The 18,689-nt window shown below is 45.9% G+C and overlaps 2 protein-coding genes across 3 annotated transcripts in view; one reads left to right on the top strand and one right to left on the bottom strand.

The window, feature by feature from the left end:
• Positions 1–197: 197 nt before the first annotated feature.
• Positions 198–16,481, bottom strand: LOC125902731 (myb-related protein A-like). 2 transcript variants are annotated; one of them, XM_049599303.1, is made up of 16 exons: positions 16,441–16,481; positions 15,892–15,950; positions 12,760–12,844; positions 12,464–12,535; positions 12,044–12,139; positions 9,859–10,079; positions 8,394–8,586; positions 8,132–8,314; positions 7,256–7,363; positions 6,878–6,994; positions 6,660–6,778; positions 5,685–5,778; positions 5,448–5,537; positions 3,914–4,156; positions 1,429–1,547; positions 198–382 (listed from the first exon to the last, which is right to left on the bottom strand). In XM_049599303.1, the coding sequence occupies exons 2-15, from the start codon at positions 15,909–15,911 to the stop codon at positions 1,458–1,460; spliced, it is 1,731 nt and encodes a 576-aa protein (XP_049455260.1). In that variant the 5' UTR covers positions 15,912–15,950; positions 16,441–16,481; the 3' UTR covers positions 198–382; positions 1,429–1,457. The 2 variants fall into 2 exon arrangements, with proteins under 2 accessions (XP_049455260.1, XP_049455261.1); XM_049599304.1 differs by having other exon boundaries at positions 1,429–1,544.
• Positions 16,482–17,769: 1,288 nt separating this feature from the next.
• wdr33 (WD repeat domain 33) overlaps positions 17,770–18,689 on the top strand; it is a 38,313-nt gene continuing 37,393 nt past the window's right edge. Inside the window, exon 1 of the mRNA XM_049599267.1 lies at positions 17,770–17,948. The gene's annotated coding sequence lies outside the window, so the exon portion shown is untranslated. The remainder of the gene's footprint in view (positions 17,949–18,689) is intronic.

Here is an 18,689-nt window from a genome sequence, read left to right as displayed (position 1 = left end):
TGTGTCAAAAAAGATTTATCGATTATTTCAAGAAATAAATACATTAATAAAATAAATGTGTAAATATAGTTTCATCAAAGTTCATTTAAAAATCTAAAATCTATAAAATAATTCATCGTCAATAAAACTACAGAAAAAAGTTAAAAAGTTTGTTTTAAAATATTTTTGTTAAAATTGAAGAAAAATACATCAAATAAAATCATTAAACATGAAACTGCTGAATAAATCAATAAAGACTGTGAGGCTGATGAAACTGCTGACTCATGATTGACACGTCGACTCAGCAGAGAAACGAGACGCTCCGAAGCTGAGAACAGTATGGATGGAGGATGAGGATGAGGGTGAGGGTGAGGATGAAGATGAGGGTGAGGATGATACCTGCCTAAAATAAAAAGGTGAAACTCATTAATGGATGATTCCAGTTTGTTTTTCTGTCACAGCACAAAGAGAAATGATTACTGATTATTGATCATGTGGAATGAGTCTCCAACCAATCAGAGTTCAGTCACACAGAAGAGACAACATGGCCGCCCCTCAGTCTGTAGCAACAGTTCACTTCCTGATAATGGAGTCCTCGTCCAGCGTGATGTGGTGCACACACACTGATCGGCCAGAACATCAGAACCACAGGTGACATCTTGACACAGTGCAGTGTTCTTCAGAGGAACCTTGAGTCTTGACATTCATGTGGATGCTGCCTGACACGCTCCACACACACACACACACACACACACACACACACACACACACACACACACACACACACACACATCATTACAGACCAGTACTCCCACTGCTGCAGTGAGGGGGGGTACTGGTCTATGACAGTGTTTAGGTGGGGGAGTCCATAAAGAGGAATACCAGGACCAAAGGTTTCCGTGCAGAACATTGTACTATAATGAAATGATCCATGTTCACTTCACCTGTCAGTGGTCACAATGTTACACCTGATCAGTGTGTGTGTGTGTGTGTACTAACAACATATTGTACCACAGTTATTGTTATTATCATTATATTCTGACTAACATTAATGTCCTTGTATGTGCTGTCATCACTGTCTGTCCTGTGTCTCTGTCTCATCGTGTCGTCACTGTACATTTATTATGTTCATCTGTTCTCTACCACAGCTACTGTCCCTCTGTCCCTCTGTCCATCCTGAGGACAGATCTGTCCTCATTGTCTCTTCCTGAGGTTAAACGTTTTTTCCTGATCAACTGTGAGGGTCCAAATGACAGAAGGACAGAGGGACAGGAGGACAGAGGGACAGAGGGACAGAGGGACAGGAGGACAGGAGGACAGAGGGACAGGAGGACAGAGGACCGTCGTCTCAGCAGTGAAACATGTCTTTAAGGAGGTATTTCCTGTGACTGTAAAGCCGTCCTCTCCTCAGAGGGAGGAGTATTAACCCACAGGATGACTGTGACTCACCAGCTGATGGTCCTGATGGTCGAGGAGGATCAGGGCTCCACGTAGAGTTGGGCCTGCTCTGTCAGACTCATCTGGTCGTCTGTTTTCCCGAACATCAGCACCTGTAAGTCCTCACTCTGCTGTGACATGACACCAACACATGAAGGCTCAGTTTACATCATCACAGGTTTTACACCAAAGAAAGGGAACCACATCTCTTCTGTTGGCAGGTGATGTGGTTCTGTTTCATCACACTGACCTCCAGCATGATCTGGGGCGAGTGTGAAGCCATCCGGATGAGAGTCAGCACCGCCCGGGCTGAGGCATAGACTGTGGCTGGCTGTGGCTCAAAGGGTAGAGCGCAAGATCAGAAGAAAGTATCCTTGGGCAAGATACTAAACCCCAAATCACTCCTGATGGCTGTTCCATCGGAGTGTGAGAGCGTGTGAATGGGTACTGAGAAGCAGTCGGCACCTTGTATGGTGGCCTTGGCTACCAGTGTGTGAATGGGTGTGAATGTGACATGTAGTGTGAAAAGGGCTTTGAGTGGTCAGAGGGCTGGAAAGGCGCTGTACACGTGCAGGTCCATTTACTGTATAGATAATGGACGAAGCTCCTGTGACGTCATCCGTTGGTCTGTGGACTCACGTTCAACATTTAGGCTGCTGCCATCGTTATCTCTCTTTTTTGGAGCCAGAAGTGACCATATTTGGGTGAGAGGGTGGAGCTGTGGAGGAGGGAGGGGTGGATCTATCTACTGTCAGCAGACAGCCTGTCACTCAAAGAGGCCCCGCCCCCTTAATGATGTGTAACTTTAAGTCTTAATAAAGTATAAATAGGTGAGTTGTATAAAAAGGTAGAAATGATCTCCAGAGACCAGACAGGCTGTAAACATGTTGATTTCGATGCGGACGTTAGAGGAACTGCAGGTTTTGGCTTCATGTTACAGCCTCAGATGATGCTGTCTGAGGTCATGGTTCTCTGCTGGAGAGCGGTGGCTTATTTGGAGAGAGTTACTGCCCCAAGAGAAGGAGGTCAGGTATCTCAGGGTCTTGTTCACTGTGAGGGGAGAATGAAGGCTTCTGCAGTGATACAAGCGCTTCACCGACCGTCATGGTTCAGAGGGAGCTGAGCTGAAAGGCAAAGCTTTTGATTTACTGGTCCATCTGCGTCCCAACCCTCACCTATGGTCATGAGCTCTGGGTAGTGACTGAAAGAATGAGGTCACAGATACAAGCAGCTGAAATGAGTTTCCTCTGTAGGGTGTCTGGGCTCAGCCTTAGAGATAGGGGGAGGAGTCAGACATCTGGAGGGAGCTCGGAGTAGAGCCGCTGCTCCTTCATGTTGAGGTGGTTCAACATCTGATCAGGATCCTCCTGGTCCAGCTGGTAGGAGGCCCCGGGGCAGACCCAGAACACACTGGAGGGATTATAGATCTCATCTGACCTGGGAACACCTCGGGGTCCTCCAGGAGGAGCTGGAGGAAGGAGCTGAGGAGAGGGACGTCTGGAGGACTTTGATCAGCCTGCTGCCCCCAAGACCTGACCTCAGATAAGAGGATGAAGATGGATGGATGGATGAAGATGGATGGATGGTGTGTCCCACCCTTACCATGATCTCTTTGTCCTTACACTAACCATCTCCACCCTCAACATGTTGACGTGATGAGTACTGGCCAATCACAGCACAGGAGGGCAGGACAAGGAAAAGCAGTGGGAACCACCTCTGTCCTGTCTGACTTTCTGTCTGACTTTCTGTCTGACTTTCTGTCTGTCTCTCAGCTCTGAGCTCATTGGCTCCCCCTGAAGATCTTAAAAAACCCAGATCTCCGACAGCTGCTCACAGTATCAAACTAACAGGAGTACACAGTGACTCTGGGGACTATTTTCAGTGGTGGATTAATCCACATGTTCTCTGGTGGGTGTTGGTGTCAGCAGGACGTGTGTTTGTGTTTGTGCTAACAATGGAGGAAGAGGATGTGTCAGGCAGTACCTGTCAGCAGATACATTCACTGATGGACTGAGTCTCAACATAAAGATCAGCAGAGGAACCTGAGAACACTCTTGACAGAACATTATAAAACCCTGTTTCCACCAAACCAGCTCTGGTTCTTAAACTGGTTCTGTTCAGGACTCTTGGAACTTTGATGCGATCCAGTGAACCAGTTTTATTGTAATTAAGGACGTGTCATCAACAGAGGGCGTGGCCAACAGAGGTAAACAGCAGTGGGAAAAATTCAGATCAAACTGATAACCTGCAAACTTTGGTCCTCTCTGTCCAACCTGTCAAATATGACACGCCCACTGATGTCATCACCATTTATACTTGAGGTTAAAGAAGAACCTGTCATTGTTTGGTTCCAGCTGAGAACCCACTCTTCAGGTTCTGAACCGGTTTATTTTTACTCTTAATGCTCTGAACGGTTTAAAACCAGGAGCAGGAACCAGAACAGAACCAGCTCCATGTTGGTGGAAAAGGAGTAAGAATGTTTGTGGTCAGTCCTCACCTCAAAGGGGTTCAGTCTGTACGCGGGACATTCAGGAGAGTGCAGGTAAGTGACTGACTGCTGACACCACCACACCTCTGTCCGTCCGTCCAACGGGAAGCAGCCAAACTCCTCACAGCTGGAGACAAACCTGGACTCTCTCTGGACTTGTGGGACACAGCTGGATTGTCTCTGGACCACTGAGGTGGAGCTGGACTCTCTCTGGACCTGCAGGATGGAGCTCAGCAGACTCTCTCCCTGGACCTGAAGGACAGAAGTCCCCATGAAGGTGTCTCCTCAGAGGAGACGTCCTCAAGAGTGTGACACACTTGTTTTGAATTTAATGTTTCTGTGTGTGACAAGACGATCAGCTGTTTAGGTTCTTCGTCTTAAACAGACCAAAAATTTACGACCTGATGAAACCATCTCAGAACGTCACAGAGAAAAGTGTCAGCGGTGTGAACTGGCCGGTCTGAGCTCGACTCAAGCCGGCTGATGGTGTCACCTGACACTCAGCTGGTCAAATGGCCGGCGGCTGGTTTTAAAGCACGTCACCTGTTTCAACAGCCAATCAGCTTGTAGTGAAGTCAGCTGGTCAGGTCAAAATGACCACAGATGGCGTGTTGGCTTGCTGCAGCAGGTGCTCCGTCCCCACAGAGCCCTCTGTTTCTGTCCTCACGGTGTGCCGGTGTCAGACGGTGGGTCGCTGCTGCTGCTGGCTGTATGTGCTTATGCCCCGCCCACACACACATTCTCACTGACTGATGAATTGGCGCTGGTTATTTATATTATTGTGGCGTATTGATTATGAATACAGTCCATCTGATGCTGGTTTTGTTTCATCACTGTAGCCAGTATCTCACTATCACTATCCTCATTCAGATTTTAAGAAGCTACAAATTATATTCAGCCACAAAATAAGTTGTTGACTAGAGATGATACACCGTCTCATCATGGTCACAACACTCCGTGAAGGCTGTCCTAATTCCCAACACAGAAATCAATGACCTGAGCTACAGATGTACCGTATTCACAGTCACTGAAATAACCAGCGCAGATTAATCAGTCAGTGTGTGACGCACACACACAGCGAGCAGCAGCGACCAACCGTCCAACACATCGAGACACGTGTCCACAGCTGCGGGGACTGAAAGGAGATGGACTCTGGGTCGGTGAGGATGGAGGGCTGTTGTCAGTTACAGCAGCGAACGCGCCGTCTGCCGACAGCTCGTAACTCACCTGACCAGCTGACTTTGCTACAAGCTGATTGGCTGACGTGCCTTACGTTTACGTTCTAAAACCAGGTGACATCATCTGCCGGCTGAGACGGGTCAGTCTACTGAAACTTCTCACTGCGACGCTGTGAATAGAAGCTGGATTTTGTTCTGATGGACACATGAACTTCAGGTATGAGCTGCGTGCCTTTCATGTGGTCGCCTATATTTAAACATTTACGGTTACTTTACGAGGTCGTGTTGAACATGTGAGACGTTGGGAGGGATCTCAGGTCGCTCTGAGTTTGTCGACGTGCTGCAGATGTGTTTGTGTGTCTGACCTCAGAGCTGCTGCTGGACTGCTGACTGTCAGGATCCACACTTGGCTCCTCCCACGTCACGTTCATCATTCTGCTTGAACAAACTGGAACCTGAACCACACACGTGCATGCGCACACACGCGCGCACACACACACACACACGCACACACACACACACACACACCACAGAGCAGACAGCTCCAGGACTGAGGGGACAGGTGAGTGTTTACAGTGTGACAGCAGGACGTCTCCTCTCACCTCGTCTTCTCTCTTGTTGATCTTCAGTGGCGTTGGTGTTTGAGGCGCTGCCGTCCACAGCACTCTGACCCTCTCCCTGGTCTCTGAGGGCGTCCTGAACACAGCAGTTAGAGAGAAACTGGGCTGATCTTCAATCAGCGCTGCGCAAGAAAACCGGCAGTTTCTCTTTAAAACATTTCAAACTGATCAACAATAAATTTACACTTTGACATGAAGGTGTGTCTCAGACGCTGTGGAACAAGAGACAGAAGCCCCCGTTACACTTGCTGTTCAACGCGGGAATTTAATGCCGTCATGTCACCTCGCCATTCTGTATAAATCAACTAGAGACGACGACAACCACTCAGGAAAGGAACGCAGCCTCCTACCACTCTGGCGGTGAATTGCACCATGATGAAACGGAGTGACGGAGAAGGGTTCACGACAGCGTCACAGCAACAACGTAGCAACGTCGTTGAGTCAACGCAGGACCATAAATCAGGCTTAACTCAGCAACAGAAGTTTTAACAGCACCGAAACAATGTCTGTAAGACAGAGACAGCTGCAGGACGGATCATGGACAGGTGTGACGTTTTGATGATGTGTCATGTGTGTGACCCACCGTGGGAGATTTAAAAAGCAGCTATTAGCAGTTAGCGGCTAACAGGAGTTCCTTACCCTCTGAGCAGAGGATGAGATCAGCCGCCATATAACAGGGACGCTAAATGATTGTTACTGACATGTGATGTCATTGTTGTTGTTTATAAAGAGCTTCTGACACGTATGTTATATGTCACACTAGAGGTCGACGCTGTTGTGTTACAGGTCATGCCTCTTTTGATTCTGTGATGTCATCATGCTGTCTGTAATCACACACAGGAACAACATGTAATGTCATTGTTTGGTTCTGTGTAAACATGTGAAGGTGGCGTAAAGAAGAGACTCTATAGCGCCACCTCTGTGTGAGAATGGCTGATGTAAAACATATGAAACTACCTGTGGCTGCAGGAGTCGCCCTGGTTGGTGTTGGTGGAGTGTTTATGGGAACACACGGGGGTGGAGGTGAGAGCTGGATGCTGTAACTTCAGATCCTCGACACCGCACAGACTGAAGAGCTGAGGACAGAGAGAACAGACAGACAGAAAGACAGAAAGACAATCAGACATCAGACGGACAGTTAAAGACCAGCAGCAGCAGCGGCGTCGTGTCTTCACCTCAGAGGGGGAGAACGTCAGAGGCCCCGCCCTGCTGCCTCTGCTCCAGGAGGAGGAGGAGTCTAACAAGGAGGCTCCATCCTCACTGGTCACCAGCTGCTCCTTCAAACCTGTAACCTTCATACAACACACTGATGTCACCGTGGAGGACACGTGATTATATTACTAACCTGTGATTAGATTAATAATCCAAGGAACAAACATGATGAACATGACACATTTTCTGGAGACACTGAGCGATGACGTGATGAAGGCAGAGCGTCGCCTGATGATTGCCTCATCGTGTGAAGGGACAAAATGTTTGAAGGGTTATGATGTCACAGTGTTTGCTGTCTTACACACAGCTTCAGAGAAACACTGATGTTTAATGTGTCTTACATAACTGGTGCTCAGATTGATGACTGACAGGTCGGCGTCCTGTCTGTACAGGCAGGTGGACAGCGATGATGTCACTTCCTCTGGGCCACAGCTCCAGGTCTCTGGGTTCTGTGATGAAATCAGGTCAGACGTCTCAATGTCATATTTACCCCTCACAGTTTGACTTTTCCAGGACTTTTCAAGGACCTGAAGTAAAGATTTGTTTTTCTTGTGCAGTGGTTTAAAACACTCCAGACTCAAACTCTGTTTAGTCACGATGTCATGACATCAGCTCAAGACAGACCGCAAGGAGGAAACATCAGAGCGTCGTTACATAATGTGGAAGATCATCCACCTAAGGATTAATCTCATTACACACAACGAAAGTCCAGGACATTTCCAGGCCTGGAAAAAGTGACTGTGATCCTGACTATTCCAGGTTTTCCATGACCATGGGAAAGCTGTGATTAGATCCTCTGTTTGAAGAAGATGAGTCTGTTTGTTCGATGATGATATCATGCTATACGTGATATGATAATGATATATATCCTGGTGTAAATCAGCTGCTCTGAGACAATAATTCAGCTCCTGGTAAAAACCTTCTGAGCGTCTGGATCTTAAGTTGCCAGAGAAAACAGGTGAGTGCACATTAGCAGGTGGTGTAGGAGCGCACACACACACCGACACACAGCTTCAGAGAAACACTGATTTTTAATGTGACCCTGCTTTACTCAGTGTTTTGACCTGTTTGAATCACCTGCTCTGTTTGTAGAGAAATGACTGATATGTTTGTGTAGAGCCTGAGAGACGGCGCCGAGGGCTCTAAAACCACACTTACAGCTACATTTCAAAATAAAAGCTTCAGCTGTGTTCCAGTGAGAGAAAACGCTAATGTACCGTCTCCATCAGGTCCATGGGCGCTGTCAGCTCGCACATGCTCAGAGAGGAGCTGTAACCTGAGGTGGAGGGGGCGGGGACACAGATGGAGCACGGGTGGGCTTGGTTGCCATGGCACCCACACACGCTCTGACCACAGGAAATGCAGCTGGACTCGTCCTTCACAGCGGACACACTGTCAGCCTGCTGGAGGAAGGATTATTATTATCATCATCTCTGCTGGTATCATGGGTGGATGATGGGATGGTGGGTGGATGCTGACCTTGGTGGAGATGTTGGCTGTGCCGGGGGGGCCGCGGGTCCTGGATGCTGGCCTGGTGGAGTAGGAGGAGTTGGAGGAGGTGTTGGAGGAGCTGGTGCAGGAGTTGTGGAGGTGTAGGACCTGCAGGTATCCCTCCTTCTCCACCCTCCTCTTCAGGGTGGAGTTCCAGTGGTTTTTGATGGCGTTATCTGTCCTGAGAAGAGTCGTCCCAAAGACAAATGTTACTGCGGTGACTCAATCTGACACAGATGACCCTTTGCTAAGCCCCGCCCCTTTGCGAGAGTGAAGCCTACACTGTCACTGACCGCACCCCCTGAAGACATGTTATCACACTGATGGAAAGAGCAGCAGACAGAGGCTCTGCAGTTTGTGTTGAAGGATGAATCAGACAGCTGACGGCTGAAGTTCAACCTCAGTGACACTGAACACATCACCGCCGTCCTGACACAAGACCAACAGATTAAAGGGAAACTGTGCTGATATTCAACCAGCTGTGTGACATCACAGTGTGTGCAGATGAGCTCCAGGCGAACACCGTCCATCTGCACACACTGTGATGTCACACAGCTGGTTGAATATCAGCACAGTTTCCCTTCACTGGTTGCTGAGGTCGCTCTTTATTCACTCAGTCAGTCGAAGGCAAGCAGCAGGAGAATAAACTGAAGCCCCGCCTCCTCCCAGCTGTTCATAGTTTCTGTCTCCACAGTGAAAGTTGTGGATGGTCCCAACAGAAGCGTTCCTTAGCGTCCCCATGTTTGGTCCCCCCTCTGTTGGGGTACCTAGCACACAGATCTGGTACTAAAAGGTGGAGCTAGAAACCCTGCAGTCTGATTGGTCAGTAGAGGACGCTCACTCTGGTTTTATGTAACCTCTGTTCATACATCAGTAAACTACAACTATAAAATGAAAGAGAAAAAAATCACTTCATTCACTGGGCCGACTGCCGGCAACTTTTAAGGTGGAACGTTAACTTGTAATGTTACTCAATGCATGAGTTGATGACGTGAATCCATCAGCACACCTTAAATTTCACTGTGACAACTTTGACCATCACTTTAGTTTTTATATGACACACACTTTTAGTAATGACTTTAAAAATATAGATTCATTTGGAGCGGATCCCTACTCTGGAGATCATTTCTACCTTTCCATACAACTCACCTGTTTATACTTGATTAAGACTTAAAAAACAAGATGGCAGCAGCCTAAATGCTGAACGTGAGTCCACAGACCGACGGGTGACGTCACAGGAGCTTCGTCTATTATTTATACAGTCTGTGACTCTAACATGGATGACATCACATCCTGTCTGACTGAAGCTGATGAACGGTTTAATGATTTTTCTCAACTCAGAATTTAATTTGTTAAAATCATCTTAATCCAAATGTTTTTCTGAAGTTAATAAAAATAAAAACGTGTGGATCTGAACCCTGTCAGTTACAGAGATAACCACGGCTCTATGTACCTGCCCGGCAGCAACTTGGAGATGTCGGCCCAGCGGTTTCCCAGCAGCCTGTGGGCCTGACAGATGACGCCGTCCTCCTCCAGCGTCCAGCTGCTCTTCTTCACCGTCGGGTTCAGGTGGTTGTGCCAGCGCTCGCGGCACTGCTTCCCGTTACGACTCCGCAGGTGCTTGGCGATGAGCGACCAGCGCTTCACGCCGTACTTCTGAACCAGCTCAATGACCTTCACAGGAAGTGACATCACAACATGCTATTAGTTTATAAAGAAGATCTGCTATACGTCTGCAAGTCCAGAGACACGTCCATCAAGTCCGGAGACACGTCCATCAAGTCCGGAGACATGTCCAACAAGTCCTTAGTCACATCCAACAAGTCCTTAGTCATCTTCAGCAAGTCCAGAGATGCGTCCTACAAGTTCAGAGACAGTCATCTCTAACAAGTCCAGAGTCACATCCAACAAGTCCAGAGTCATCTCCAACAAGTCCAGAGACAAGTCCTACAAGTTCAGAGACAATCATCTCCAACAAGTCCAGAGACAAGTCCTACAAGTTCAGAGACAGTCATCTCCAACAAGTCCAGAGTCACATCCAACAAGTCCAGAGTCATCTCCAACAAGTCCAGAGACAAGTCCTACAAGTTCAGAGACAATCATCTCCAACAAGTCCAGAGACAAGTCCTACAAGTTCAGAGACAGTCATCTCTAACAAGTCCAGAGTCACATCCAACAAGTCCAGAGTCATCTCCAACAAGTCCAGAGACAAGTCCTACAAGTTCAGAGACAATCATCTCCAACAAGTCCAGAGACAAGTCCTACAAGTTCAGAGACAGTCATCTCCAACAAGTCCAGAGTCACATCCAACAAGTCCAGAGTCATCTCCAACAAGTCCAGAGTCACATCCAACAAGTCCAGAGTCATCTCCAACAAGTCCAGAGTCAAGTCCTACAAGTTCAGAGTCATCTTCAACAAGTCCAGAGACAAGTCCTACAAGTTCAGAGACAGTCATCTCCAACAAGTCCAGAGTCACATCCAACAAGTCCAGAGTCATCTCCAACAAGTCCAGAGTCAAGTCCTACAAGTTCAGAGTCATCTTCAACAAGTCCAGAGACAAGTCCTACAAGTTCAGAGACAGTCATCTCCAACAAGTCCAGAGACAAGTCCTACAAGTTCAGAGACAGTCATCTCCAACAAGTCCAGAGTCACATCCAACAAGTCCAGAGTCATCTCCAACAAGTCCAGAGTCAAGTCCTACAAGTTCAGAGTCATCTTCAACAAGTCCAGAGACACCTCCAACAAGTCCAGAGTCATCTTCAACAAGTCCACAGACAAGTCCTACAAGTTCAGAGACAGTCATCTCCAACAAGTCCTTAGTCACCTCCAACAAGTCCAGAGTCATCTCCAACAAGTTCAGAGTCATCTCCAACAAGTCCAGAGTCACATCCAGCAAGTTCAGAGACAGTCATCTCCAACAAGTCCAGAGTCACATCCAACAAGTCCAGAGTCATCTTCAACCAGTCTAGAGACAAGTCCTACAAGTTCAGAGACAATCATCTCCAACAAGTCCAGAGTCACATCCAACAAGTCCAGAGACAAGTCCTACAAGTTCAGAGACAGTCATCTCCAACAAGTCCAGAGTCACATCCAGCAATTTCAGAGTCATCTTCAACAAGTCCAGAGTCACATCCAACAAGTACAGAGTCATCTTCAACAAGTCCAGAGACAAGTCCTACAAGTTCAGAGACAGTCATCTCCAACAAGTCCAGAGTCACATCCAGCAAATCCAGAGTCATCTCCAACAAGTCCTTAGTGACCTCCAACAAGTCCAGAGTCATATCCAACAAGTACAGAGTCATCTCCAACAAGTCCAGAGATGTGTCCTACAAGTCCATGGATGTGTCCTACAAGTGCAGAGTCATCTCCAACAAGTCCAGAGACACGTCCAACAAGTACAGAGTCGTGTCCAACAAGTCCAGAGTCATCTCCAACAAGTACAGTAATCTCCAACAAGTCCAGAGACACGTCCAACAAGTCTTTAGTTACGTCCAGCAAGTCCAGAGACATGTCCTGCAAGTCCAGAGACATGTCCTGCAAGTCTAGAGACACATCCTGCAAGTCCAGAGTGACCTCCATCGAGTCCAGAGTCACATTCAACAAGTTTAAAGTCACATCCATCAAGAGTGAGTGTTTACCCTCCCGTCCTCCTCCTGAGTCCAGGGACCTTTGACCAGATCTGGATTCTTTATCTGCTGCCACCTCCGCTGACACTCCACATCTGACCTCTGACCCTGACACACAACACAGACAGTTAGGATGCGTCCTGCACGCTGTGGACTGACGTGTTCAAAGTCTTGAGCAACAACTGAAAGTTTAAGAACACAATCATGTCCACAAACAAACTGGGTCCAGTCGGTGTGCTTCAGATTGACAAAGACCTGGATGGGGGTCCAGTTCCTGCTGCCCCTCCTGTGTTGCAGCTGAGACGTCACATGTTGTGGTCGTAGAGTCAGACAGCAACAGTCTGCTGTTTGCTGGTCGTTTAAAACCTTAAATACTTAAACATCCTGTTTCTGTGTCTCTGCTGTCCTGTTCCTGTGGATGAAACCACTCACTTTAAAATGCAGAGAAACTGAAGACCAGCTGCTGCATCCAAACTCCTTCACCAGTCCACGCAGCTTCTCATCCTGAAGAGGAAGATCATCATCATCATCATCACACTGAGCTGCAGTTTCCGCACTAAAGACTGATATGGTGTAAATATCCTGACTCAGATATTATCTGTGTACATCCTGTACCTGCAGCTGCTTCACAATAAAAGCCTGCTACTCCACACGGAGGACTTTTACTGTGAAGGACCTGGACACACAGGACATACACACTGTTTGAATGCTAACACAATGAGCGTTACCTCATCTTTTGTCCATCCAGGCTTCTGTAGAGTCCCTCTGCAAAATCGCCTGTTACGTCCAAAACAGGTGGAGTGACTCTTTGTGCTGAGACAGGAGACAACACACGGCTTTGAGGCCCCACGTACCATGTCACCACGACACTGACGCTAAGATACAATATTACCGCTAGACTTGCATTGATTACAATTTTTGGGGCCGCTCCCGATTTCTGATTTGCAGAGTGTTTGGACGGCCGATTACGATTTTGGCCACTACCAATTTCATTTTCTTCAAACCACTTTACAGCTCACAAGATATTGCAGTATTTTCTATGTTTGCTTTATCAGAACATTTTAAGTAGGATACAACCAGCTCTTCAATAATCACCTCAAACACAAACACAACCACAAACACAAACAACAACAGCGACACGGGTTAAGAAACATTTTCCTTTTTGCTCAAATATAACTTCAGGTACAGTATTAAAATAAATAAGTTAAAAAGGCATACATAAATAAAAACATGGATAAATAAAATAATAATTCTTGCTGTATAGCATTTGTGGGAAATTTCTTGAATAGACAAAAATTCCACACGGCCGACATGGTGTTGGTCGCCTGTATGAAAGCCTTTAGTGCTGAGGACGCGCCCGCCAGTAAGCGTGCGGACACGCGCCTCGTCAGTGTCCAGCGGCACAGTGCAGCAGTGAGAGCGCCGCAGTTCAGGCTAACACGGACAATAAACAACTTCCTCCTTCTCTCTTTTGATGAGTGTGCGTGAATGATGAAGGTGAGAAGCCGCCCATGTTTCACTTCCTCACACCGCCCAAGCTGTGAGTTGCACATGTGCGTGTGTGCGCTGCTGATGTTATGTGATGTCAATCATGCGGCGCAGCGGGAATTTGACCGGCATTTTAAATCAGCATATTTTAAACTGACCAGCCGGTCACAGGTCATGGCTGATCAGCTGAAAACAGGCCTGATTCCGAGCACTGCTGATCCGCCATCTTAAACGTAGACTCACAAGTCAGTCTTTGGACGCTTTGCTTAACTAAAGACTGATGACTTTCTCCCTGATTTTGTGTTTAGATGGGCAGATACAATTTCAGAGTTTAAAAAAACTCCCTACGTTGCAGAACCAATAGTAAATCTGCAGGGTGGTCCTTCGGTGGCTCGCTGAACTCTTGTGCTTGTAAATATAGTCCCACTGGGGCGGCAGTAGCTCAGTCCATAGGGACTTGGGTTGGGAACCGGAGAGTCGCCTGTTCGAGTCCCTGTCTGGACCAAAATATGGAGCGTGGACTGGTGGCTGGAGAGGTGCCAGTTCACCTAATGGGCACTGCCGAGGTGCCCTTGAGCAAGGCACCGAACCCCCTAACCGCTCGGGGCGCCTGACCAAAGGGCAGCCCCCTCACTCTGACATCTCTCCACTTTGTGCATGTATAGATCCTGTGTGTGTTTCAGACCTGTGTGTAATTGACAAGCAAGAGTGAAAACACTGAATTTCCCCTCAGGGGGATTAATAAAGGAAATAAACTTAAACTTAGAAACACGTGCAGCGGTACAAAACGGCTCAGCCGTGCTCGCAGAAAACACCGTCAAGGTTAGTGGATGTTTGTCGCGTTTGCGGCGACACATTCTCGCCAACTAAAAGAAACAAACATAATCTTTTACAAGGCCATGACTCATCCGTCCGGCCGGACTATAGAGGGAATCACCTTGTTGTTTACAAATACTACCGGGTAGAAAACCAGCAGAGCTTTTAGCTATATATATAGCCTATATATCACATTTTTCACATCACTGTATCACCGTTTGGACTAATCCGATGTTTGTAAAGTCACACACATGTAACACAATGACTGAACAAACATTACTATTTCTGTGTGCACGTTTAGCTGGGCTAACCGTTAGCTGTTAGCCCTGTTAGCTGTTAGCGGTGTCTGTGATAGGTAATAACTCATTAAACGGTCCGTGAAAAAAATATCTTTTCCAGCAGATATCTTAGTTACAACATGATTGAGCTAGCAAAGCAGTTTTGTGTTGCTATGTGTGGTATTTATTCAGTTTTGGGAAATCACGATGCTAACATCTGGACGTCATCTGTTAAAAGCCTCCTGTTGTCGGATACGACATGAAACTACTCCAGTTAGCTCAATCATGTTGTAACTAAGACATCCGCTGGAAAAAATATTTTCTTCACGGATGAGCACACGTTTGATAAAATAGAGTTAAATCTCTCGGCATCCATTTTCAAGCTCTCTGTGTGTTTGTTTCCTTGCGGACGAGAAAAGGGGGAGCACACATTTCCGAGAAGGCGTGTCCTTTTCAAAAATGCAGGAGGTGTTGCTTTGTTGCCGGCTGTTTTCGCCGGTGTGTTAAACACACTTTAGAAAGGAGTGTCCCCAGACTATCAGGAGGCGGAGATCTCTGATTGTCTGGTGGCGAGACTATCTTAAATGTGTCACCATGTGCTGAGGATTGCCATGACATAAACTGCAATAGATCCTTATGACAGGTGTGTGACAGGTAATGGTGTGTCACCTGTGTGACAGGTGTGTTACAGGTAATGGTGTGTCACCTGTGTGACAGGTGTGTGACAGGTAATGGTGTGTTACCTGTGTGACAGGTAATGGTGTGTTACCTGTGTGACAGGTGTGTGACAGGTAATGGTGTGTTACCTGTGTGACAGGTAATGGTGTGTCACCTGTGTGACAGGTGTGTGACAGGTAATGGTGTCACCTGTGTGACAGGTGTGTGACAAGTAATGGTGTGTCACCTGTGTGACAGGTGTGTGACAGGTAATGGTGTCACCTGTGTGACAGGTGTGTGACAAGTAATGGTGTGTCACCTGTGTGACAGGTGTGTGACAAGTAATGGTGTGTCACCTGTGTGACAGGTGTGTGACAGGTGTGTGACAGGATATGGTGTGTCACCTGTGTGACAGGTGTGTGACAGGTAATGGTGTGTTACCTGTGTGACAGGTAATGGTGTGTTACCTGTGTGACAGGTGTGTGACAGGTGTGTGACAGGTGTGTGACAGGTAATGGTGTGTTACCTGTGTGACAGGTGTGTGACAGGTAATGGTGTGTTACCTGTGTGACAGGTGTGTGACAGGTGTGTGACAGGATATGGTGTGTACTCAGCTCTCACCAGGACCTGCGGCGGCTCATCAGTGCTGCTCATATGACCCGTGACACAGTGAAGTGCTGCTGGAGGAAACACAGCGCCGGTCAGACACACTCTAACTGTGGTAACATCATTTTATCACTTGTCACAGGATAATCAATATCTGCATTAATCCAGAAGATAATCAGCAGTAACTAATAACTGATCATGATAAATGTGTCACTGATGTGAGGACAGCACATTAATAGCCGCACACGTGTTAGCCGTTAGCTCCCAGTCAGTCAGCTCCATATGAAACTGACCCTACAGCAGCAGCTGAGTCTCTGATCACGTCACTAACTAAGAAGTGAAGAACGCACCGCTTCAACTTCCAACTGACGGTTGAGCTAAGCTAGTTAGCATTAGCCGGTCAGCTAGCCGCTAAACGGAGACGATTAAAAACGTGTTAAAGTGACAAACAAAGATCGAAACGGGACTTTATCCCGGTGAGAGTCTGTTCTGAGTGTCCCGTTGTATCACCGGCTGCTTATCCTCCGGTTCAGCGTGTAAACCGCCGGAGATCACTGAACTTACCGGTAACGGCTGAGAGGAGGAGAAACGGCTCGACACGGCTCGTGCTCTCTGACACTGTCCTCTAATGCTCTGCTCTGACTGGACAGGCCCGGTGATGACGTATGGTTTCAGAACTCACTCACTTCATTTATTTATTTATCTAAATAAAAAACCAGACACCTTTTAAGGCAAAATCTGACCAACTTCACTTTATTTATTTAAATCAGAATCAGAAATACTTTGACAAAAAAAATACACCCATTTGATCATTTATTTAAATCACCAAACGTTACAGTAGTCATCACAGCACGAAGCTGTAAAAACAGAAATTATTGTTGGAATTTCAAATTTCTGACCGTCCGTGTGCGCATCATATGAGAGGAAGACTTCTGACAGAACAAATAAATAAATCTGAGCTTAAAATGGTGAGTTTCCTCCAGTCATTCAGGGAGGCTCAAGGGGAAAAAATATATATATAAATGCACACACACACACACACACACACACACACACACACACATATATATATATATATATATATATATATATATATATATATAATTATGAAAGCGTATTTCTGCCACATCAGGAAAAAATAATGTGTCAGTATTACGTTATAATGTGGAAATATATTGTTATAATGTGAAAATATATTGTTATAACGTGGAAATATATTGTTATAATGTGGAAATATATTGTTATAACGTGGAAATATATTGTTATAATGTGGAAATATATTGTTATATTGTTATAACGTGGAAATATATTGTTATAATGTGAAAATATATTGTTATAACGTGGAAATATATTGTTATAATGTGGAAATATATTGTTATAATGTGGAAATATATTGTTATAACGTGGAAATATATTGTTATAATGTTATAACGTGGAAATATATTGTTATATTGTTATAACGTGGAAATATATTGTTATAATGTGAAAATATATTGTTATAACGTGGAAATATATTGTTATAACGTGGAAATATATTGTTAAAATGTGAAAATATATTGTTATAACGTGGAAATATATTGTTATAACGTGGAAATATATTGTTAAAATGTGAAAATATATTGTTATAATGTGAAAATATATTGTTATAATGTGGAAATATATTGTTATAATGTGAAAATATATTGTTATAATGTGAAAAACTTCTTGTTAGAACAATGAACTTTTCACGTTATAACATAATACTGACACATTATATTTTCCTGGTGTGGCAGCAATACGCTTTGGTATACAGTATGAACAGTATGAAACAGTAAAACTCTTTTTCCCATAATCCTTTGCGTGATGACGGCGCGCGCTCTCCCGCCCGTTGTGAGAATTTCCCAGCATGCTTTTCTGAAGGCCGAGAAGAAGAAGCGTCATGATGGAGTCCGCTGGTGGCTAAAGTGACAAACCTTCTTAAAGTTCAGTTGAATAAAGTTTGAGACGTTCATGTTTCTTCAGAGGAAATCTTTACGGAGGATTCTAGCCCGTTAATGACAGCTAGATAGCTAACTCTGCAGCGGAGACTGTCGGTGAGTTTTTATTTGAGCTGCAGCGCGTTGTTGTTGTAACGTTAACCGGGCCGCCGCCATTTAACTCCGGACACCAAACACAACAGAACAGCCCTGAAAAACCAACACAGCACAACTGGTGTTTTAATGGATCTATAATACTGAATTTAAGTCATCTTACGGTCAGAATATATCGGTGAGGAGCAGCAGGGTTTTACAAAGCTGCTAACGGTTAGCCTGTTAGCAAAGTTAGCCACACAAGCTAACGGTGTTAGCAGCAGCCCGGTGTTTCAGAGCACGTTAGAGTTTAGATACAAGTCAGAGGAACAAGCTCACAGACTGACTGTCACTTACACACTTAACGTTAACTCTCTCATCACTCCGACTGCTGGAGCTCACAGCCTGTTAGCTCTGTGTTAGCCTGCTGTGTGGCTAACCTGAGCAGAGGCAGAGAAACCTCGTGTTATACACTTTAGTTTCTGTTGTCTCTGATTCACAGAGCTCCGGACTGTTACTGAGGATTAAAGTGTGTGTGAGTGTGAGGAAGCTGATGGAGCAGTGTAGCTACACCCTGTAACAAACAATCAGCTTTTTATTGTTTCAGTTAAAGAACCGTTTTCAGCCGTTACTTTCCAGTAAAGGTTGAATTACAGTGATGAATGTAACGAAGTACATTTACTCTACTACTGTACTTTTATACGATATTAACATTAACCTAAGGCCCTCTTTCGTTTTACTCCACTACATTTACCTGACAGCTCT

The sequence above is a fragment of the Epinephelus fuscoguttatus genome, linkage group LG15, assembly GCF_011397635.1.
Source record: "Epinephelus fuscoguttatus linkage group LG15, E.fuscoguttatus.final_Chr_v1".
Taxonomy (NCBI): domain Eukaryota; kingdom Metazoa; phylum Chordata; class Actinopteri; order Perciformes; family Serranidae; genus Epinephelus; species Epinephelus fuscoguttatus.
This window is presented reverse-complemented; position numbering and strand designations above follow the sequence as displayed.

Bases quoted from the DNA above. Each gene is read 5' to 3' on its own strand.
- LOC125902731 (XM_049599303.1), bottom strand. From the start codon at position 15,911: ATGAGCCGCCGCAGGTCCTG. The intron at 7,364-8,131 runs GTACATTAGCGT...ATTTCATCACAG, and splicing joins CCATGGACCTGATGGAGACG to AACCCAGAGACCTGGAGCTG. The intron at 4,157-5,447 runs GTCAGACACACA...TCTGTCCTTCAG, and splicing joins AGTCCAGCAGCAGCTCTGAG to GTCCAGGGAGAGAGTCTGCT.